We start from the raw sequence: 21560 nt of genomic DNA on the forward strand, positions 1-21560 counted from the left end.
CTTAAGCCCTAGACCACTAATTTTCAAACTTGATTGAGCATTAGAATTCACCTGAAGGGCTCATTAAACCATAGATTGCTGGGCCCCACTCTAGAGTTTCTGATTTAGTAGGTCTGTGGTGGGGCCCAAGAACTTGCGTTTCTAACAAGCTTCCAGATGCTGATGCTGCTGACCTGGAGGCCACGCTTTGAGAACCTAGAGCGAAGCAGCTGGTAGATGCTGAATAGTTTTCTGAGTGAACGGGTAAGAGCACTCATCTTCAAGACTGGAGGTCTTCCTGCAGTTAAAGGCAAGATGGAAACTAAGGCCACGTGGAAGGGTGGAAGATGGTGGTCAGAATACAACTTCAGAGTTTGAATTTAGAGAAGGAGCAATTTTGGGCAGACAAGGTCCAGGATTGACCCCGCCAGGGAAATGATGGGAGGTCAAGGAATTGCGTGTTGGGGGATCTTCAAAATGAGTCACATCTGACAGAGGCCTGAGTCTACTGGGAAGCTCCAAGAGGAGGTCAAGATCTGAAGGAGAGTCTGGCTACTTTCTGGGCCTGAATTATGTATAGTTGACTGTATATACACCCACAGACATTGTAGCCCATCCAGCTTAATGCACCAGTACTGGTAACAAATCTAAGTGAAATTTGGGACTCTGTGTTAGTTCTGTCAGGCACATCCTATAAGTAAGGTCTGGGCTGGGCCCCGAGCTTTTTTGGGGTGCTCTAGGGTAGAGATCACAGCCTGGGGATTTCAGCTGTTTAAGGGAGCAATTTACCTTAGGCCCTAAGGTTTAGGAGAGCAGGACAGACAAGAAGGCTGTTCATGCTAGCAAAAGCTTGTAAAGAATGAAAATTCCACTGGATGAGAAAATTTACAGAATAAAAATGTCTGTTAACCCTCAGCAATGACTCTGCAGCCTTTTTATAGCTTCCCCTTCACAGCTTCACAGTAACGACTGCTCAGAACACCCCCTGGGAGTATGGCTGTGATTAGGTCTCAGATGAAGGCCGCCTGCAGCATGCGTTCCTTACCGCCAGCCGGAACTGAAGAGCACCAAAGGTGCTGCCTCCGATGCTTCACGCCTGCGCAAACTTCCACACGGTTACTTCCTCCCCGTGCCTCAGTTTCCCCATCTGTAAAATACCGGCAGTAATAGTACGCCACGTAGGACTATTGTGAGGATTAAGTGAGGTAGTTAATATGAAGCTCTCTCTGGACACACAGTGAGCACCCTATAGTACTAGTTACAATCTGTTCCACTGTCAATGCGGGTCTTTGTCAATGCCCCGACATGCGTGCGGCTTGTGGTCCTGCAGTGGCACCTAACTGTGGCGCCTGCTCTTTCCCGCGCATCCGCACAGCGCCGCCGCCACTTTCTCTGGGTAGACGGCATCTGGGAATGTCGGTGACGGCTGGGCGCGCACGTCTGCAGAGAGCCCCAAAGGGACTCGCGCAGCCGCAGATGGGTCTGCAGTGGCGCCTGCCCGCCGCTGGGGGCCGCGGGGACCGCTGGGTTCGCCCCGCCCCCGAGGGGGTCAGGGGTCACCGGATGGCGAAAGAGCCGCTGCGCGTCGCGGACGCCCAGTCCTGGGCCCATGGCGCCGGCGCAGCGTTGCCCCCTGTGCCGCCAGACCTTCTTCTGTGGTCGCGGACACGTCTACAGTCGCAAGCACCAGCGGCAGCTGAAGGCGGCTTTGGAGCGGCTCCTGCCCCAAGTGCGGCCGGGAGGCGGGAAGGGGCCGCGGACGGCCTGGGGTGGGGGATGCCGGCAGTGCAGGGAGGGCGCGAGGGTGGGACGTGGGGGTTCCACCTGGTACCCTCTCCGCCGCAGGTAGAGGCCGCCCGCAAGGCCACCCGCGCCGCTCAGGTGGAGCGCTACGTGCCCGAGCACGAGCGGCGCTGCTGGTGCCCGTGCTGCAGCTGTGAGGTGCGGAAACACCTGAGCCACGGAGACCTGACCGTGCTGCACGGGGGGCTGCTGGAGCATCTGGCCAGGTGAGATCCGGCCTGGGAGCCTCATCCAGCACTTTCGCATACTGGTGCGTGGCCGGGGGCGGGGAGGGGTTGGGGTGAGTGAGAGGAGGAATGCTTTTGTGGTTTGATTGGGTGGGTCGAGTCAGCTTACAGGCATGGCATCCTTGAGGGGTGGAGGGCTTAGGGCTGCCATGGTCCGGATGGTAGTGGTGGGAAAGCCAGCTGGGCAGCTGGCTCACGGTTACCTCCCATCATCTGCTCTCAGATTCTCCCATTTTTATTGGAAGAGGGAGACTGGACATCTGGAAGAGACTAGTAACAGTATTCGCTCAGCTTTGCCCAGAGGCAGAAACCCAGATGTCAGTGTGCATTACTTATCTAATGCCTAGATGTCTGAGGGATATTCTGTAATCTATCATTGAGATTATCCGTTCATTCTCAGCCCAGAGCACAAGAAAGCAACCAACAGATTCTGGTGGGAGAACAAGGCTGAGTTCCAAATGAAAGCGAAGTTTCTGATCTCCCCCCAGGACTATGCACGGTAAGTCACTGATTATGAGAGATGAAATAACAGAATGGGGCTTCTCTGGGTCTGTGTCAGGTACTGGAGCTTTCTCTACTAATTGCAAAGTTCAGTAGGGCCTTCGTAAGTATCTGTTGTCTTCGTAGCACTCATTATTCTAGGCACTATATTGGACACAAAAGAACTATGATAGAGTCCTTTAAAGGTTTCTATCTAGTTGGGGCATGGGATTTACAATGCATTTAGCAAATAGAGAACTGTATATAATAAAAGTTATCTATAATCGATTATTTAAATCTGTGGTACAGAGAATATTAAGGTCCTTTAGGAATAAAAGAGGCTTTTTATAGTGTGTGCAAGCAACTGGTACTCACCCAGTGCCCTCTTTGAATAGTGTTAGACTCTATTTTAACTAGCCTCCAGAGGACCCTGAGAAACTGGAGTGCAGTAAGCTGGTCAGCACAGAGTGAGTGTTGCTGCTTCAGGAAAAGGACACAGACAGCCTCACACTACTTTTATTGGGACAATATTGAGATTATGGGGAATGGAACCCAAAGGGATCCCAGAACCAAAATTACAGAAAAACTCATGACATCTATTATTGTTTCCTACTCTGTGTGGAGAATAATGAGGGAATTGTGAGAAATGCCTAAATCCTACTACCTTGTCTTCAAATCTGTGGTTCACACTGGGTGGGAGATGGGGAACTGAGGCCAAAAAGCACTCACTCCTTACACCCTGGCCCAGCTCCACATGGTGTTTGGTGGGAATGAAGAATAGTTGAGCAGAAAAAGTTGTAATTGAGAATTATGAGGATGGACTCTTTGAGCTTTTTATTAAATAGTTTTTTTTTTTTAAGATTTTATTTAGAGAGCTAGCATGAGAAGGGGGAGGGGCAGAGGGAGAGGGAGAAGCAGACTCCCTGCTGAGCAGGGAGCCTGACACCAGGCTCCATCCCAGCACGTGCTGGGATCATTACCTGAGCCGAAGGCAGATGCTTAACCGAGCCACCCAGGCACCCCAGTTTTGACTTTTGAACCTTATAAATTTAAAGCTCACACGCACAAGGCAAAGCCAAGTCTGACTGATTTGACTGGTTAAGATACCACGAGCCACTTTTAGGTTTAGACACGTTATTAGTTACATAGTGAAGAGAATAAACCCAAAGTGCCAGCTTCCTAGGTCCTTGTCCCACCCACCAAAAAGGACCACTCTGAAAAAAAAAAAAAGGGCTAACTGCAGTGACACCCTGCTGCTGGGGAGCCCAGTGTGGCCTGCAGCTCTAATCTGAGAGGGTTGGGCAGAAAGCTGCATACTACATTGGAACCCGGGAGGTGATAAGAAACTCTCATGACAGCCTAGGGGTGTATGCGGGGGGAGACAAGGAGGCAAGTGGGAGATGGCCCCACAGCAGCTCTTTTCCTCTTGTGTTCCAGGAGCATCACACAGGTGCTCAGCCAAGATTCTGATGCTGGGGTTCTAGGCTTTGCCCAAACAGATAGGTGCAAGGCTGCCAGGGCACTATGGTAGAGCCATTCCCCTACATGTGTTTTACCAGGAAAAAAATCCTAAAACTGATTGCAAACAATGAGATTATCGTAGCTATATATCAAATTGATAATAATCACAAAAGAATAGTAATTCAAGTAACTTGAACACAAAATTCTGACTCTATACCCTTAGGATGTTTTTCAAGGACTAAAGTACTGCGGAGGAATCCTGAGCTTTGCTTAGTAGTTTTATTGTCGATGGTAGTATTGTTATTTTTCTGATACCTTTCCGTGTGTATTGTAGGATAAAACAAGTATAAGTCTCATGATGTTCTAAAGCCCATTTTTGATTTCGCAAAAAGGAAATGTGTGCATAGTAGAGAAGTGGAGCCAGTATGGCAAAATGTCAACAGTGAATCTGGGTGAAAGGTACATGGGTGTTTATTGTTCATTTTGTTTCTGTGATTCTGAAATTATCCAAAATTTGAAGAAAAAAATAATCTGTTGAAGATTTTTTTTTAAAGATTTTATTTGAGAGAGAGAGAATGAGAGAGAGAGAGAGCACGAGAGGGAAGAGGGTCAGAGGAAGCAGCAGACTCCCTGCCGAGCAGGGAGCCCGACGCCAGACTTGATCCCAGGACTCCAGGATCATGACCTGAGCCGAAGGCAGTCGCTTAACCGACTGAGCCACCCAGGTGCCCTGCAGATGTTTTCATAAATGGCAGGGGCTGGGGTTCTTGGCTGACTTGCCCTTCTTTTTAGATTCAAGAAATCCATGGTGAAAGGTTTGGATACCTATGAGGAAAAGGAAGATGAGGTGATCAAAGAGGTGAGTTAAAAGGCCACTGAAGGACCCAGCCCCCATGACCTTGTACGTAGCTAAGCAGCCTCTCCCCCGCAGATGGCAGCTCAGATCCGTGAGGTGGAGCAAAGCCGGCAGGAGCTGGTTCGGTCCGTCTTAGAGGTTGGTGTCCCTCGGAGGAGCCAGAGCAGTATCCAAATCCACTTGGTCGCTGGTTCTCCCAGGTCCAGCATTTCACCTACCAGGCTCTTCTAAAAGAACTCATGGACTCCACGCTTCATCTGCTCGGCTTGAATTCCCTTACCTGTCCGCCAGGGGGCAGGCCTTGTCAGTGGCAATGTGGGCAGAGCTGGGAGGGAGGGAAGGAAGTTTGCAAGATGGGCAGTACTATAGGCCAGTATGCCAATTTGTTTCCTACTGGAGGGTGGGAGCATGGCCTAGGCAGACTCTTAAGCATCCAAGACACATTTATTTTTCCTGAATCAAACTCAGCCTCAGGCAGTGCCAGACCCAGAAGGCGGCTCTTCAACACTTGGAAGCTGGAAAAGGACCAACAGGTAAAATTGCTAAGGAATCTCTTCAGAGTTTGGCCTGTTAGAGCATTCTGTTAACTTTTTGGCTGGAAAATGGGAAAGTTCATCTCTGCTATCCTCATGATTCAAGGACCTCATCTGCCAGCCTGGCTCCTGCTTGTCTTTTTCAGTCTAGTGGCTTCCACCTCACAGCAGCCTTCGTACTTGGACCTGCCACCCGCCCCAGCCCTTGACTGGATGGAGACAGGACAACCTTTGACATTCATCGGCCATCAGGTACAATGGATAAGCCATTTAGGAAGGGCCAGTGCCCCCTCAATTCCCAGGACACCCATCTCTCCTGGGTTTTTGTACCGATTCTGGCCATTGGGCTCTTGTCTCTTGCTGTGCCACTCCATAGTGTTTTCTCAGACCTCTTTCCTCACCCTCCAGTGATCACATCCGCCCGTTGCCCCCACTGCCACTAAGGAGTGCCAACTCCTACAGCTCATCCTCTGCAGAACCCCCAGTTCCTGCTCAATTTAGGACATTTGTAAATATCCCACAGGCACCCGAGGCTAACCCCTACCATCCCTAGATTTCCAGAACTGTGGAAGAGTTATTTCCTCTTTCATCTCCTACATCCTGTCGATGAGGCAGCCTATTTTACCTCCTGGCTAGATGTCCTCCATCACTTTTCTGGAAGTTTCTATCCCCCCTGCAATCCTGTGCTGAACACAGAAAGCGACTGCCTCACCTGATGTTCTGTATACTCCAGCCATACTGTGTCTTGTGTTTTTTGCACGTCATTGCCTTAAATAATAGGCCTACCTTTCCTCATTCTAGCTCAAAGGTCACCTTTTCATGGAAGGCTTATGTGAACAGGTCGCCTGTTGTAAATGTACATGGGACCATGTAAAAAGTTGTGAATGTAATCTGTGTAATTTATACTTAAATCTCTTCCCCCACGATACATATGCCCTGTGAGGAAAGGGTTTTGCTTACGTGGCACCTAGTAGGCACTCTGTTTTTTGGACATCTTCATTACTGAGACCATGAGTCTTTTGAGGGACAGGACTCTGTTATTTAACACCAGCCAAGGCACAGAAGCACCACTGTGGTGCTTGCACCCCCTCCTGTGGCTTGTCCTTTTTCTAGCTAGGAATAGTGTCATCAGTTTCTTATCTGGATTTCTCCCTCCCTCCCCTACAGGATACACCAGGAATTGGTAACGTCCACTCAGGTAAGGCCCAGGGCAGTGTTTCTCAGATGGTAAGAGGTAATTATTTCTTTTTTTTAACCATTTATTTTAGGGGCACCTGGGTGGCACAGTTCAGTGTTCAACTCTTGGTTTCAGCTCAGGTCTGATCAGGGGGTCGTGAGATTGAGCCCTACGACAGGCTCCATGCTCAGCACGGAGTCTGCTTAAGATTCTCTCTTCCTCTTCTTTTGCCCCCCCCCCCCCCCGTGCTCGCTTTCTCTCAAATAAAAAAAATTAAAAGATTTAAAGGTTTTATTTATTTGCCAGAGAAACACAGCGAGAGAGGGAACACAAGCAGAGGGAGTGGGAGAGGAAGAAGCAGGCTTCCTGTGGAGCAGGGTGCCCGATGCGGGGCTCGATCCCAGGACCCTGGGATCATGACCTGAGCCGAAGGCAGACGCTTAACGACTGAGCCACCCAGGCGCCCCTTGAAATAAATCTCTTTTTAAAGATGGACACCAAACCGACTGCCCCCCAGGAGCCCCAATTACTTTTTTAAAGAATAAAGTTGGTTATGATAAAGTGCTATCTGATCAAGGACCCGTATCTTGAATATATGAAGAACTCTCAAAACTCAGCAGAGGCATGTAAAAAGATGTTCATCGGAGTGGCTAAAATTAAAGACTGTATATGTGAAGGAACATTCATAAACTGCTGGTGGGAATGTAAAATGGCAGAACCAATTGGAAAAACAGTTCAGGGATTTAGGAAGTTAAACATACACCCACCATTATGATCCAGACATTGCAGGAGAAAAGCAAACATGTCTGCACAAAGGCTTGCACACCAGATGGTCACAGCTTTAGTTGCAGTACCCTCAAACTGAAACTGAAAACAATCCAAACGTGCCTCAATGAAGGAACATAGCAGTGCTCAACAAAGGAACTACTGTTAAGTGCAGCATAGATAAATCTCAACTATTAAAGGCCAGATCTAAAAGAGTACATACTAGCAAATGCAAATTAATTAACAGAAGCATATCCATGGTTGCCTGGGGCTGGGAAAAGGAACACAGAGATCAAGTACTTTAAAGGGGCAGAACAATGCATAGTGGTGATATTTAGTATCTTGACTGTGATGGTTTCACTCAATAGCTTTTCAAGTTATACACTTTACATGTGCGCAGTTGCAGGTCAGTTATGCGTCAGCAAAACTGTTAAATACCAGTACGGCATATCACATGTAAGATATGTTGCTTTAAATTAGCCCAGGGCCCTCAACTTCCCATGATCCAGAATTCCTGGCTTTTGCTTTTGAACATTTCTAGTTGTCAATTAGGTTAGAGTTTATAGCTAGGGCATGTTTCACAGTAGCCTGGAACCTAAGAGTGCCTTCATTCCCGCTTAATGGGTCTTTTCCAGGTGCTACACCTCCCTGGATGGTCCAGGATGAGGAACACAGCTCCGTAAACCAACAAATAGGACCATCCTATGAAGAGTTTATTAAAGAAAGTAAGTAAACAAATTCAAGAATGGGTTCTCTAAAATTTTCCCATTTAAAACTGTTTAAAAAGTTTACTTATTTGTAGAGGAAAAACAAAAACTGAAGAAACTACCCCCAGACAGAGTTGGGGCCAACTTTGATCACAGCTCTAGCACCAGTGTAGGCTGGCTGCCCTCTTTTGGCCGGGTCTGGAATAATGGACGCCGCTGGCAATCCAGGTATGGATACAGTGCCAGGACTCCAAACCACTACCCCCTTGGAGATGTCAGCCTTCATCCTGCTAACCCTTCATTTCCTTTCAGACATCAATTCAAAACGGAAGCTGCAGCAAGGAACAAAGAGTCACATAAAGAGAAAAAGCCAATCATTTCCTGGTAACTTTTCCAACCACCATAAGGCATAACACCAAGTCAACAAACCCATACCTATTACCTTCTGTAACTGCTTTTCCTAGGAAAGAGACACATCCGCTTATTTGATTTAATAAAGTTTTATTTTCCAAAATGTACAGTTGGTGGGATCTGCAAAAAATAAAAATAAAAGAATCAGAATTGTAGAGCCTTATATAAGTGGGATGTATACTTTCTACTCTGTGGGCCCGAGTTCTTGCTTACCTTGTTCATGCATCTTCACCAGCAGCTGGGGCATCTCCACCCTTGGTGTTTCTGGTGTAAATTACTTGAGCTCTGTGCTTTGAAACCAGTTTAATAAGTCCTAGAGAGAAAAAGGAAGGTTTTCACGCAGTACTATGAAATGCTTCATAGACGCTAGAAATACTAAATTTGAGCATGAGAATTTAATAACAAAGGCAAACATCCCTACGTTTTTATTTTTTTTAAAGGATTTTATTTATTTGAGAGAGAGAGAGAGAGAGAGAGAGAGAGAGAGGGAACACAAGCAGGGGGAGTGGGAGAGGGAGAAACAGGCTTCCCGCTGAGCGGGGAGCCTGATGCGGGGCTTGATCCCAGGACCCTGGGATCATGATCTGAGCCGAAGGCAGACACCCAACGACTGAGCCACCCAGGCGCCCCAGATCCCTCCATTTCTTGGTGATAATCGAATTTTATTTATTCTTTCTAAATGAGGGGCCCATTACTGTTGGGATGGTTACCCTCATAGCACTTTAACTTAAAAGTCACTATTTCCGGGCGCCTGGGTGGCTCAGTCGTTAAGCGTCTGCCTTCGGCTCAGGTCGTGGTCCCAGGGTCCTGGGATCGAGCCCTGCATCGGGCTCCCTGCTCCACAGCAAGCCTGCTTCTCCCTCTCCTACTCCCCCCCTGCTTGTGTTCCCTCTCTCGCTATGTCTCTGTCAAATAAATAAGATCTTTAAAAAAAAAATAGTCATTATTTCCCTATTAGACACTACAGGTGGCTTAAAATATTTACACTCACATATACTAATATGAGATTATGGTAATTATATCCACAACGAAATTTTTAAAATACTTAAGCAAAAAATGCTTTACTTTTTTCATAGCCACACTTCAACATCATTGGGTTTCTTAATTCTTTAAAATGAAATTATTTGAAAATGACGACACAGGGGTCCATGGGACAAAACTGGCCAAGAACCCTGCTTTGGGGTCTACCCTAGGGATAATATTACAACCAGGGCGCCTGGGTGGCTCAGTTGGTTGGGCGACTGCCTTTGCCTCGGGTCATAATCCTGGAGTTCCAGGATCGAGTCCCGCATCAGGCTCCCTGCTCGGCGGAGAGTCTGCTTCTCCCTCTGATCCTCCCCCCTTGTCATTTACATTCTAATAAAATAAATAAAATATTAAAAAAAATATTACAACCAGTGGTCAGCCCGTGCCTATTTTAGGAAATTCCAGTAAAAATATTTAAGATGGGGGGCGCCTAGGTCATTCAGTCAGGTCCTGGGATCCAGCCCCCCCACCCCCGCCAGAGGCGGGCTACTCCCTCTCCCACTCCCCCTACTTGTGTTCCTTCCCTCTCTCGCTGTCCCTGTCAAATAAATAACCTTAAAAAAACGAAGACACAAAACCATTTAGGGTAGCTAATAGGGGCAGGCCAATTTAACGTGTAAAACCACACCAGTACAACACACCCCTCTCACCTTTACTAAGGAGCTCCTGAAGGGCTGCCCTGGCCAGGGAACCTCGAATCTTCAGTCTCTCAGAGACAACAGCTGGAGTTATAAGCTTATAGTTGGGAACTTCCTTACAGAGTTTGTCATATGTCGCTTTGTCAAACAAGACCAGATTATTGAGCTTGTCCCGAACTTTGCCTTTGGACCACTTCTGCTCACCAAAAGGAAAAGGAAAGTCAGTACTCCTCGAAGAAACCACTCCCTCCCTCCCCAAACAACCTGTGTCGGAGAACTCTCTTCCATAGCCGTGGTGCTATACCGCAAGGGTGGCTATTCCAACTCTACAAACTAAGATTCAAGTAATTTGAAACAAGAACCCAAAATAAAAGGAAGTCTAGTTGCCATTAACGGCGTCAAAGATGCATTAGACTGGGGGGGGGGAAAGTCTTGGGGGAAAAAAGTCTTTGCGAATTTCGGATATAGGCTGAACCCCACGACATCAAATAAAATATCATGTACTAAGCATCAAAACATACACTCTTATTTAATTTCTAAGTGCGTACCACCCTATTCTTCCAAAAACACAGAACGGTGATGAGAGCCCAAGCTCTAACAATCGGACTCTAGACCGCACAACTCTAAAAGCCATTTGCTCTACATGTCACTTATTACCACAACCACATGGGTCCGGCGTCCCCAGTACCCCCCTCTCCTGGGGGGGCTCACTCCTACCTTCTTTTTCGCCTTGCCCCCAGATTTGTTCACTGGGTCTTTGTCTTTCTTGGCCGATTTTCCGGCATCTTTCTTCTTCTTGTCATCCTTGGGCGGCTGTAGAGAAAAAGGTGGAATGCAGTCAAGTCACAAGGCAGCCCCGCACCGCCCTAACCCCACTACCGGAGCACATGGGTGAAGCCATCCCCCGCCCGCCTTAAGAAGCGGCCCGGAGGGTCGGGGGCCCTCCGTCCAGTGCCGCCCCAACTGCGCCCCAGCACCACCCGGCTTTCAGAACCGCACCGGCTTGCCACCCGCGAGAGCTCACCATAGCGAAGCCTGGAGAGCAGCGTCCACCCCTGCAGCCTCGCTAAGATGTCGGACAAAAAGGAAGCCCGGCTCCCCGACCGGCCCAGAAACCTCCACCCGCAGCGAGCGCTTCCGGAGCAAGGGGCGGAGCCCGCGGCGGAAGGCCGGAGACCCGGCTCCCTCGTGCAGCGGAGAGCGGGGCGCAGCGAGGGGGCAGTCGTTCCCGAGCCGCGCACCCCGGACGCTGCCCGCGACTTATTGGGCTTTGCCGCTAGTTGTGAGGCAGCCCCACGTTGTATTCCCTGGCTCTGGAAACGAGAGACAGAAAACAATCTGCCAGGCCCCGCAACGACCCCCGGCGACCCGTGGTGCTAAGCGTGGTCCTTTAAGTGCGCAGGCGCCGCAATCAGCGCGCTCGGGGCTGGGCGGAGGGGGCGGGGGGCGGGCCCCGCCGCTGCGGTTCCGGGGCGGGGCCGTCAGGAATAAGCCCAATCCGAGTCTTCAGAGGCGCGGTGGCCGCAATGGCGATTTTTAGTGTGTATGTGGTGAACAAAGCTGGCGGCCTCATCTACCAGTTGGACAGCTACGCGCCCCGGGCCGAGGCAGAGAAAACTTTCAGTTACCCCCTTGATCTCCTGCTCAAGCTGCACGACGAGCGTGTGCTGGTTGCCTTCGGCCAGCGCGACGGCATCCGGGGTGGGCTAGGCTTGCGTCCGAGGGGTGGGTCCGGTGGTGCGGCGTGGGCTGGTGTCTCTGCGGGGCTGGGGAGCGCGCGGAGGGAGAAGGGAGAGGTGGGTGAGGCCGGGTCGCTAGTCCCTTCGGCGGAATCCCCACGCTGGGGTTTCGTTGACCCTTAGCCTCACCTCTGCAGTGGGACACGCCGTGCTGGCCATCAATGGCGTGGACGTGAACGGCAAGTACACGGCCGATGGGAAAGAGGTGCTGGAGTACTTGGGCAACCCTGCCAATTACCCGGTGTCCATTCGATTCGGCCGACCTCGCCTCACCTCCAATGAGAAGCTCATGTTGGCCTCCATGTTCCACTCGTAAGTCCCTCAGCCCTTCCTAGGGCCTGTGGGCCTGCGCTTGGCCCTTAGGCCGGCTGGATTAGTGTGGTTCTGCGGGAAGTCTCCTGAGCGGCCGTGCTTACCTTTCTTCGCCTCCTTTTAAATCGTCAGTTCTTGTAGTTGTGAAAGAAAGAGAATTAATCCAGATGACTAGGTTTTAGGTAATACCGGCAGTGGTGTGGCCTTGCACAAGTCAACTTCTCTTCCCTCAGCTTTAGTTTCTAAAGTAAGGTAACAGAATTAAATGATCGTTAAGACCTTTTCCCATTCTCAACGATAGTAGAAGGTGTGCTGAGTAATCATAGGTGTGGAGTAAGTAACCATGGCACGCATTCCCAGTGGTAATTTTACCCAAAGTTTTCAATGTAAAATGTTTTAAGTATGAGTGTAAAATACATGCAGAGCTCAAATGCATTTTAAAGAAATTTGGGTGCTGTTGCTGCTGGGCAATTGACACGGCCTGTTCTGACCTCTCAGGGTGTAATGTGAACTCAGCAGAGAGGGTCGCTTCAGTGGAAAAGTTTGAGAAGCACTCCTCCCTCAAAATAGCAGGGTGCATTCCCAACCTTACCTCCTTTGCAAATAGGCTGTTCGCAATCGGTTCCCAGCTGTCTCCAGAACAGGGCAGCTCAGGCATTGAAATGCTGGAGACCGACACGTTCAAACTGCACTGCTTCCAGACACTGACAGGTAGGCGTCTCCCAATAGGCCAAAGGGATGCAGTGGGGCAGGTTGGGGGAAGGGGACTGACCAAAGACAACTTTGGTAAGCAAGGGGGTGATGGTTAACTTTTCCTGGGACAATTGCACAGACACATATGTCTGTTTTGTGAATCCAAAGCCAATATTTAATCTCATGCCAATTTTGTCCACACCACCCAGAATGCTCAGCCCTGGTTATCCTGTGTGCAGATAAAACTCACCGTAATGGTATCTCATGTTGCACACGTTTTGCAAGGTGTGTTTCAAAATGAAACCTGAATGCCAAATGGAAATGACCTTTGGATCGAGGCAATTGCCTCACTCCCTTAGTGGGGACAATTGAAAACTGCCTGAGTCTGCCCCCTGCCTGGCACTTGCCGCTGAGGGACCACAAGACTAGGAATTAAGTGACAGAGCTAGATGTCAAAGCGTGGTCTCAGTCAGTTGGGTGATGTGATAAAGTCACTTCCCTGCTCTGGTCTTACAGATTCACAATCTTGCCTTTCCTGCTTTATGGAGCAATAAGGATAAAAATAAAAATGGGCTTATGAAAATGCCACATGCACACAGGATGATGTTATTTGCTGCATTCTCTACCCTTTTGTAACCATTCTTGGTCCTTCTCCAGGGATCAAGTTTGTGGTGCTGGCAGATCCTAGGCAAGCTGGAATAGATTCTCTTCTCCGAAAGATTTATGAGATCTACTCAGACTTTGCCCTCAAGAATCCATTCTATTCCCTGGAAATGCCCATCAGGTAGGCGGTCCCCCTCCCCAGATACTGGTCAAAGCGTCCTTGCCCCTCCCTTTGTGCTCTTCCCTGAGGTCATTTTTCCAAAAGGATAAGAAGAGTTACTTTTAAATAGAACAAAAGTGGGCTAGTCTTTTCTTGCTGTTTTGAGAAACCAAAGACTTTTCTTGTCATTCATGTCCTTCTTCAAGCAAGAGTTTCCCCTGGCTCTACCTCGGCACCCAAGGTGGGAGGAGAGTCTGAGACCTCACACTTTGTCCTCATTTGTGCCTCTTGGGTCTGGCCTAGGTGTGAGCTGTTTGACCAGAACCTGAAGTTAGCCCTGGAGGTGGCAGAGAAGGCTGGAACTTTTGGACCTGGGTCGTAGGCTGAGCCCGCAATGGATCCCCCAAGTTTTGAGAGATCCTACAGCAGGGATCCTGCTGTATCCACTCCAGTGGAGATCCCCGCAGCCTCGTTAGTGCACTTGAAAATGGGAGGGTGCCAAGCCTGATGACATGTACCGATCCCCGAGCCTTAAAGCCATGCTCTCTGCCCTCCTGTATCCACCGTGAGCCTACTTCCCAACTCTGTACAGGTTTATTTATGGAGGGAGTAGGCCCATAAATGCTTAATAAACATTCCTTTGATCTGTGTTCGCTATCCTCATTAATGGTTTGGGGGGGAAAGGCTCTGGTGGGGAGACAGGAATGATAAGGGAATTCTGGGAAAATGAGATACGTTCTAGTAGAAAACAAGGAATTGTTCATTGAATGAGCATGGGGCCTTGAGTCGGGAGCCTTGGGTCTAGTTCCGGAATTGCTGACTTCTAAGGTGGTGGCGGCAGTGGTCATGACGGTAGGGTATTTATCAGGTGTTTACAGCCAGGCTTTACTGCTTTAACTTAACCCTCACCCTAATCTCAGGATGCATTCTATTACGGACAATAGATTTAGCAAAGTACGGACTCTCTGCCTCAGAGTCTCAAAGCTAGTTACTAGCCCCTGAGTTTGAACCCAGGCTTTCTGACTACACTATCCGTGAGCCACGGTTACACTGCCTTTCTCCATCGAATGGTTTCATCTGCCTGAAACCCAGTAGTTTCATCTGTAAAATGATCACTGAATTAGTGAAATTGGAGGCAAAGGAGCCATAAACTTGAAGGAGTCCATGTCAGATTTCCCATCCCAAGGAGATGAAGTTTGCCCCTTTTGGGGTGGAAAGAGCAGGTATCGAGAGAATGTTTTCCAAAGAAAGCAGTCTCTGGCTTGTAGTACCCCTTTGGAAAGAATGACTCACTGATAGTGTTTAGTATCAAATCTAGTTTTAATCTGTGTCAAGTCCTCCCCCCTCCCGCCCATGCCCCACACCGTCCACAGGGTACTAGTGAACGTCATGGCCTCCTCTCCCCTTGGAATCGAAGGTATTGGCAATAACCGTTTTCGGTGCTAAGAGGCCTTAGGGCAGCAATCATGGGTCACTGGTAGCCTGCAGCTGCAGGAGGAGTCTCACCTCTACTGGGGATGGCGTGGGAGGGCCCAGGAGGGGAAGAATAGGGTTTAGGGGACTTCCTGACTGCAGGGGTTTCCTGTTTGAAGCCAGGAAATAGGAGCTAATGGAGTCCAGGAACAAAAGTTGCCTTTTAAATAGAACACGGGATGGGGAGCTGGGACCTCATTAGCCACTGGTAACTTCCAGCGCCACCTGGGCAAGGGGAAAGGCGCACAAGAGGAAATCAAAGGTTCGGTGCTAACCGGAGCAGCCCCCCTTTCTTTCTCTCTGCCCCGCTCTCCCCCCCAGCCCCTTGCAGGGGAAGGCCACAGGTGGGAGAGGATGCACTGGAGCCTGTACTCTTCACTCAGCCTTCTTGGGCACTCGGCCCATCTTGGTGCGGATGTTTCGCAGGAGAAAGAAGGCAGCTGTGCTGAGTGCACAGATCACTTCAGCCACCCAGAAGGCTGTGCTCCAGCTATAGCGCTTGGCAATGGTGCTGAAGGGCAGCCCAGCCAGAAAGCCGCCCACTGCCAAGGAGAAGGGGAGGAGCCCGGGTCATTTGTGAGGCTAGAGTCAGTAGGCCTGGCCCCAGCCTCTAGCTAGCCTATGTGTAAGGCACAGTGGGGTGAGGTAGACACTCTAGAGGGCACCACTTACCATTGGCCATGAGTCCCACAATGGCGTGGGAGGTGCCGCACAAGTTGGGAGGGGCGCTCTCATTGGCTATAACTCCGAACAAGGCAATGGGACCGTAAGAAGAGAAACCAAACACAGCTCCCAACACCAGGATCCAGAGCTGCAAGGACAGGGCAGGGTGGCATTTAGAGTCTGAGAAAGTCTACCTACCTACCACTGCCAGAGGGGAGAAAAATGCTTGGCCCTAGGAACAGATGATTGTAGTAAGGAGATAGTAAGTGACCTCCCTCATCCCACTTCCTGATACAATTGACAAGGCCGAGCTAGAGGAGTGGGGCCACGCTGAGCCAACCTGAGGGCCTGGGTGGGTAGGTGAAGGAGAGACAGAAGAAGCCATCCCTCCCCGTTAGATGCGCTCTCTCAGAATTGATGCTAGGGCAAGGCAGACAGGGTAGGACAAGGGGGAGACAAACCAGGAGGAAAACCACAGACAAGGCACCTCATGCTCCGTAAAGCCTATGAGCTCAGCGAGTGGGTGAAGAGCTGGAGTCCAGAAAGCAACATCCTAGAGGAGCACAGGGAAGAGAAGAAAACCGGGCCCCAGGTCCAGGAGGAGCACCAAAGTACAGAGGACACGAGGTAAACCAGAACTAGAAAGGGAAATCTGAGAGGCAGAGAAAGGCCTGGGCCAGGGTGGAGCCAGGGACAGGAAGCCAGACAGTGGCCCTTGCTCTCTCATCCTTGTGCCGGTGGTGGGCCAGGCCCGCCTCATTTACCTTGGGGGAGTCACTGCTCACAGTTAACCGGAAGAGGTACATGGACACGGTCATGCCAGCCATCATGAACAGCAACAGGCCATGCCGAGGGTTCCCGTAGATGGACGGCCCTGCCTGTGGATACAGGCCCAGCAATGTCAGGCCCTAAAAGCAGCAGAGAACCTCCGCCTCTGGACCCTGACACGGCAGGGCTTCTGCTGACAGGTCTTTGGCAGTCCTACCACAGTTCTTGGCCCCGGGGCAGCTCTGGGAGGCCCTGGGACCTGCTCATTATATTCTGAGGCCAAACTCCACCACATCCCCTCCTCCACCATGGGGACATATGCTGGCAAGCTGCACCTAGTCTCTCCTCAACCCCAGTTTCCCTGGGGTTGTAGAGAAGCCCACTGCTAGGCTGAGAGAAATTCTAGCTCTCCTTGACATCCGTTAAAACCCTTTCCCCAGGAACCTTACCTTGCCTCCACACCCTCAGCAAGTAAGAGTAGCCTGGAGTCATTCCAACCTCCCCCCACCCATATGCCAACCTGCCCATGCCCCAGGGCTCCTGCCTCTCTGGTGCCTGTCCCGGTCACGCTGGGGAGATTTAAAGGGACCCTCCTCCTTCCTGTCCCTTCTGCCCACTCACCTTTGCCATGGCCCGGTCTGACAGGTAGCCAGCTGCAATGCTGCCTACAAGGCCCCCAACCTCCAGCGCACTCATGTAGGAGCTACCTGGCGTAGGGAGTTGTGGTGGGAAGAGGGAAAGGAGGGGTGGAAGGGTGTTAAACACACTAGGGTTGTCCCAGATTGGCTGTAACCCAGAGAGGTACAGGGTCCCCAAGGGTGACCAGCCACAGCTGTCTGGGTGGTGCCTGGCCTCAGGGAAAGAAGAAAGGGATAAAGAGAAGCTGGGCCTGAATTTCCCATCCCTTTCATCGATTCCTGCTCCTAGGCCCACCCCTGCTCCAACACCCATCTTACCCACGAGGACTGAATGTCCTTTCTCCTGGATAAGGAAGAACTGGCCCCAGTCGGTACAGCAAGTCTTTACTCCAAATACCACAAGGTAGCCAGTGGAGAGCACCCACAGGTAGGGGGATAGCAGCAGCTCCTGCAAGGTACTCTCCTCCTTCAAGGAACCTGGGGGCAGGAGGAGGCCAAGCCTCAGGCTCTGCTCTTGCTGTTCTGCCCCGACTGAGCCCCCACCACTCATTAACCAGCCACAGGGCCAGAGTCCATCCACATAGCCAGGGACCAGCAGGAAGGTACCCCTTCACCCACTGCTCTGCCCTGTCCGCTCCACAGCAAGTCTCAGCAAATGAGAGAAAAACTGAGGATCAGGGCGCATGGCAGAAGGCACCCAAGCCACTTAAGCTGAGGATGCTGTCCAGGACCGGGAAGTCTGGCTCTGCTGTGAGGAAGGACCAGGATATAACGTGAGTCACAGCATTTGTTGGCTCTGCCACTTGTCTGGTACTTAAGTGTCTCTTGGAACGGAGTTTTATTTACTCCCCACCAACTCGCCATCACCACCCCTCGCCCTACAGCCATTGGCTAGCCCAGGGCCAGGCATCCAGCCAGTCCTCAGTGAGTCTGCCAGATGAATGATGAATGAAGGGGGCCCCATGATGAGCTTGGGTGGGGGCTCACCCTTCTTGCCCTTGGCGGGAGTGGGGTCCAAGTTTCGGAGTCCAACATCGGCAGGCTCGTTGTGGATGAGCAGGAGGCAGAGGAAGGAGACAACCACACCCAGGGCCCCGGACAGGGCCAGCGTGCCGCGCCAGTGGTAGCTCTGGGCGAGGGTGGTCGCCAGGATGGGGCCCAGCGCTCCAGCCAGGTTCATGCTCGTGGACAGAATGGCCCACCAAGTGCCAAACTGAGATGGCTCAAACCACTGTGCGGCAGAGGGGGACAGAGTAGGTCCCCATGTTAAACACGCCGAAGGTGAGGGTCAGGTGGGGCAGACCTAGGAGCTCACGTTACAGGGGTGAGGAAGAGTGCGCTTCTACTTGGCAGGGCCTATGCCCTCATCTGCCACCTGATCCCACCATGTTTAGCTCCTAAAATATCTTGACAAGCAATAGGAGCTGGACTGGAACTCCCAAGGAGCCTGCTCTGGGATGGGGGTGCTGGTACTCCCACATGCTCTTTGGGCATCCTCTGTGCTAGTCTAAACCAGCTCCCTGGAAGCAGACACTCACCTTCCGCAGGATCTTCCCACATGGAGGCCAGCCCAGCCCCTGTGCCAGGCCATTGAGGAACCACAGAGCAGCAAAGACGGGTACCAGGGAGCTCCAGGAAAACGCTATATTGACCACGCCAACCAGAAGCAGCCCCAAAGAGAAGAGCCAGCGAGCACTCATCTGGTCAGACAGCACCCCGCTCACAAACTTGCTGATGGCATAGGCTGCCGACTGGCTGCTGGTGATGAGCCCTGCAGGGGCGGGGAGAGAGAGCAGGAAGCAGGACACCTGGGGAGTTAGGGGCCTGGGCAAAGGCCCAGGAGGCATGGAGGAAGGCATGGGGTCAGGTGTGTAGAGGTGCCCTGCAGGGTGAGATACGTTCCCTCCCAGAGAGCTAGGAAGAGCCTGTGCTGGAATCGTGGGGCCCCGCTCCTCCTCACCACCAGCGCTAGCCCCAGGCTGACCCATGACTTTTCAGCCTCCTGGAGAGGTCCAGCTGCAGCTGTCAGGAGGCAAGAAGGGAGGACAGGGCAGGCCCCGTCCCTGGGATTTACAAAGGCCTGATGACATTTCCCCCTCACACTGGATGCCAACCCAGGGCTTCTGGAAGTTCTGTTGCCCCACCTCTGAACATGGGGTGAAGAGCTTAGAAGTGGAGTCAAGGGCCTTCTCCCTCCTAAAATGTCACCTGGTGGGCCACATGAAGTTATTTTGCCAACTCCCCAGTTCCCGTGACTCACAACATCAGTGGCTGGCATGCACCCTGTGGTCTTAGCATGCCCCCACGCAGTGTGGAAACAGTGCTCAGAGCGCCCCTAAACACACTCAGAATAAGCCATGCCTCTGGGGGCACTCGTGGGTCACAGGCCCACAGAGACACATCAGATGAGCAGCACCCCTCAGGCACACAGACAGCACATGCCTAGTTCTTCGCCCGTCCACAGGTATATGGTCAGAGTCCCTCAGGCGGCATCTGCAGGCCGCTCCCTGTCTGCTGTGCAAAGACCCTCCACACTGCCACAAACACCCAACTTGTCTACTAGTCCTGGGTCCCAGGGCCCACGCCCCTGCCTTCCAAGGCTCACCCAAGTCATCCTTGTCCAGAGGGATCTCCTCCACCAACGACGGCATGACGAAGGAGAAGGTCTTGCGGTTGAAGTAGTACAGGCTGTAGCCTCCAAACATGGCCGAGAAGATCACAGCGCGGTAAAAGCCGTAGCCTCGGGCCGCCATGGTGGAAGGGAGCAGGCCCCACTGGTGGGGACACGGAGCCTCTGACCACAGCTCCTGCCGGTGGCTCTCTCGGTGCCCAGATCTGCTGAGTTAGGCTTTTTCTGGCTCCCTCCTCCACCCAGCCTCCCAGGCTCCCTTTATAGCCACCTTCTGGACAATCATTAAGCCTGGGGCAGCTTGTAGGGAACCCAGTGTCCTGAGGGAGACAAGAAAACATCAGATTACTGAGGGGGAAGTGGTAGGGGCTGGAGGGGGTCCCGGAGGGAGGCACTGCCTGTGAACCAGCACCAGCCAGCATGCTGTCCCCCCAGAACTTCTGCTTTTCTTCGCTTTTCCTTGTCTGCCCGCCTGTGAAACCAGCTGTGATTAAAGGCTCAACCTAATTACTTTTGTCTGCAGGAGCCCAGGGGAGGCAGGGGTGGGATAAGCAGAGATGCCCTCTCTAGCCCTGCTCCCTCAGTCACCTGCCTTCTCACTCATTCAACCACGAAGTTTAGGGAGAGCTTACTGGTTGCCAAGCATGGCACTAGGTGCTGGGTTAGTTTCTACACACACACTCAATTAGACACATATCCCCAACAACCCGACTCACAAGTCTTAGGACTCAAGTAACTCCCAATGCTCAGCGCACACTGGGGTGTAACTGTTTATGGATAGTTGCAGACCCGTAAGCAGGAGAAACTTCCCCTTTGCAGGCCCTGGGTTGCGCTAAAAGCCCCCCTAAAGGCTGGGGTCGTGGTGGGGCCACTCAGCGGTCTCTGGTCCCTTTACCCTGTAACGACAGGATGGGGTGCCCTCTGGCCGGCTGGGGCCTGCAGGGTCGGTGACAGCACGGCCCATGGGCGGGAAGGTGCACCCCGCGGACTTCAGGCGGCAGTGCCGAGCCAGCCCGCTTCCCAGCGCCCCGGCAACACGCCCCCGGCTTTTCAGCTCAGTTGGGAAAGCAATTGGAGCAGAAGGCGTACGCGCGAGCGGAGCAGGCGACCGCACGGAGTCTCCCGGAGGCTCCTGGCTTCGGGCTCCGAGTGGCTCAGCCCGGCAGGATGGGGCCAGGCGAAGGCTCTCGGCACCTGCCCAGCCCCGTGTCCTCAAGCTACCCGGGACACCCGACTCGGGCTGGAAGCCCACGCGCCCGGGTGCGGGAGCTGGAGAGGTGCGGAGACACCGAACCGGCGCGACAAAAAGAAGCAGGTGCGTGCTGGTCACGGGCAGCACCTCGAAGGCCCCCAGACCCAGGAAATGCCCCCCACCCGGGAAGGGGCAGCTGCAAGAACAGCTCCGGTTTGTATCGGAAGTTAGGGCAACCTTTGTTGGGGCTCTAACAAAGGGGCCCAGACACCCGAGACTCCCCCTCCAGCCTCGCCTTCAGGCAGCGCCCCTCCCCCGCATTCAGCCTGCTACCTGAACGCCGGCGGGAGCCGGAGTAGGATAGAGCGGGGCGGCGGGGCCCCCGGGCGCATGCGCGTGCGCTGGGGGCGGGGCCTCCGTCTGCGCATTGCTGGCTGAGAGCCAAGTCCACCCCTCAGCGCTTAGTCCTAGTCCTGCGGGTTGTTATAGGTTCTTGGGCGAGGACAGCGCCCCTTAGAGGCTGCATTCGTATGTTCCCTTCTTAACTGGTGGGGTTCAACAAATCCGTTTTTAGTGAGTGCCTCCCACTACCAATCACTCTTCCCGCGTTATTTACAGTCTAGGAAA

General features: G+C 52.0%; 4 protein-coding genes across 7 annotated transcripts; 2 read left to right on the plus strand and 2 right to left on the minus strand.

Moving 5' to 3' along the window:
- Positions 1 to 1533: 1533 nt before the first annotated feature.
- Positions 1534 to 8545, plus strand: CENATAC (centrosomal AT-AC splicing factor). 2 transcript variants are annotated; one of them, XR_003517468.2, is made up of 11 exons: positions 1534 to 1708; positions 1825 to 1988; positions 2410 to 2508; positions 4743 to 4809; positions 4882 to 4944; positions 5275 to 5339; positions 5486 to 5591; positions 6507 to 6537; positions 7917 to 8006; positions 8104 to 8216; positions 8301 to 8545. XR_003517468.2 is itself a non-coding variant. In XM_027579792.2 (11 exons), exons 1-11 carry the CDS (start codon positions 1589 to 1591, stop codon positions 8374 to 8376), a joined length of 1014 nt encoding a protein of 337 aa, XP_027435593.1. In that variant the 5' UTR covers positions 1534 to 1588; the 3' UTR covers positions 8377 to 8545. The 2 variants fall into 2 exon arrangements, 1 of the variants encoding a protein (XP_027435593.1); XM_027579792.2 differs by having other exon boundaries at positions 8084 to 8216.
- Positions 8473 to 11338, minus strand: RPS25 (ribosomal protein S25). Its single transcript, XM_027579795.2, has 5 exons — positions 11088 to 11338; positions 10781 to 10876; positions 10076 to 10259; positions 8613 to 8712; positions 8473 to 8519 (listed from the first exon to the last, which is right to left on the minus strand). Exons 1-4 carry the CDS (start codon positions 11088 to 11090, stop codon positions 8618 to 8620), a joined length of 378 nt encoding a protein of 125 aa, XP_027435596.1. The 5' UTR covers positions 11091 to 11338; the 3' UTR covers positions 8473 to 8519; positions 8613 to 8617.
- Positions 11339 to 11589: 251 nt separating this feature from the next.
- TRAPPC4 (trafficking protein particle complex 4) lies at positions 11590 to 14220 on the plus strand. The gene is made up of 5 exons (XM_027579794.2): positions 11590 to 11764; positions 11940 to 12114; positions 12722 to 12825; positions 13465 to 13591; positions 13874 to 14220. Exons 1-5 carry the CDS (start codon positions 11590 to 11592, stop codon positions 13950 to 13952), a joined length of 660 nt encoding a protein of 219 aa, XP_027435595.1. The 3' UTR covers positions 13953 to 14220.
- A 649-nt stretch (positions 14221 to 14869) lies between these two features.
- On the minus strand, positions 14870 to 21346 carry SLC37A4 (solute carrier family 37 member 4). Of its 3 annotated transcripts, none has more exons than XM_027581520.1 (10): positions 21267 to 21346; positions 19718 to 20061; positions 18651 to 18883; positions 18100 to 18343; positions 17431 to 17589; positions 17096 to 17181; positions 16471 to 16584; positions 16194 to 16259; positions 15716 to 15854; positions 14884 to 15585 (listed from the first exon to the last, which is right to left on the minus strand). In XM_027581520.1, the coding sequence occupies exons 2-10, from the start codon at positions 19863 to 19865 to the stop codon at positions 15419 to 15421; spliced, it is 1356 nt and encodes a 451-aa protein (XP_027437321.1). In that variant the 5' UTR covers positions 19866 to 20061; positions 21267 to 21346; the 3' UTR covers positions 14884 to 15418. The 3 variants fall into 3 exon arrangements, with proteins under 3 accessions (XP_027437323.1, XP_027437321.1, XP_027437322.1); XM_027581521.1 differs by lacking the exon at positions 21267 to 21346 and adding an exon at positions 20458 to 20480; XM_027581522.1 differs by lacking the exon at positions 16194 to 16259 and having other exon boundaries at positions 14870 to 15585.
- Positions 21347 to 21560: the final 214 nt, after the last annotated feature.

Source organism: Zalophus californianus, chromosome 11 (genome assembly GCF_009762305.2).
Source record: "Zalophus californianus isolate mZalCal1 chromosome 11, mZalCal1.pri.v2, whole genome shotgun sequence".
Classification (NCBI taxonomy): domain Eukaryota; kingdom Metazoa; phylum Chordata; class Mammalia; order Carnivora; family Otariidae; genus Zalophus; species Zalophus californianus.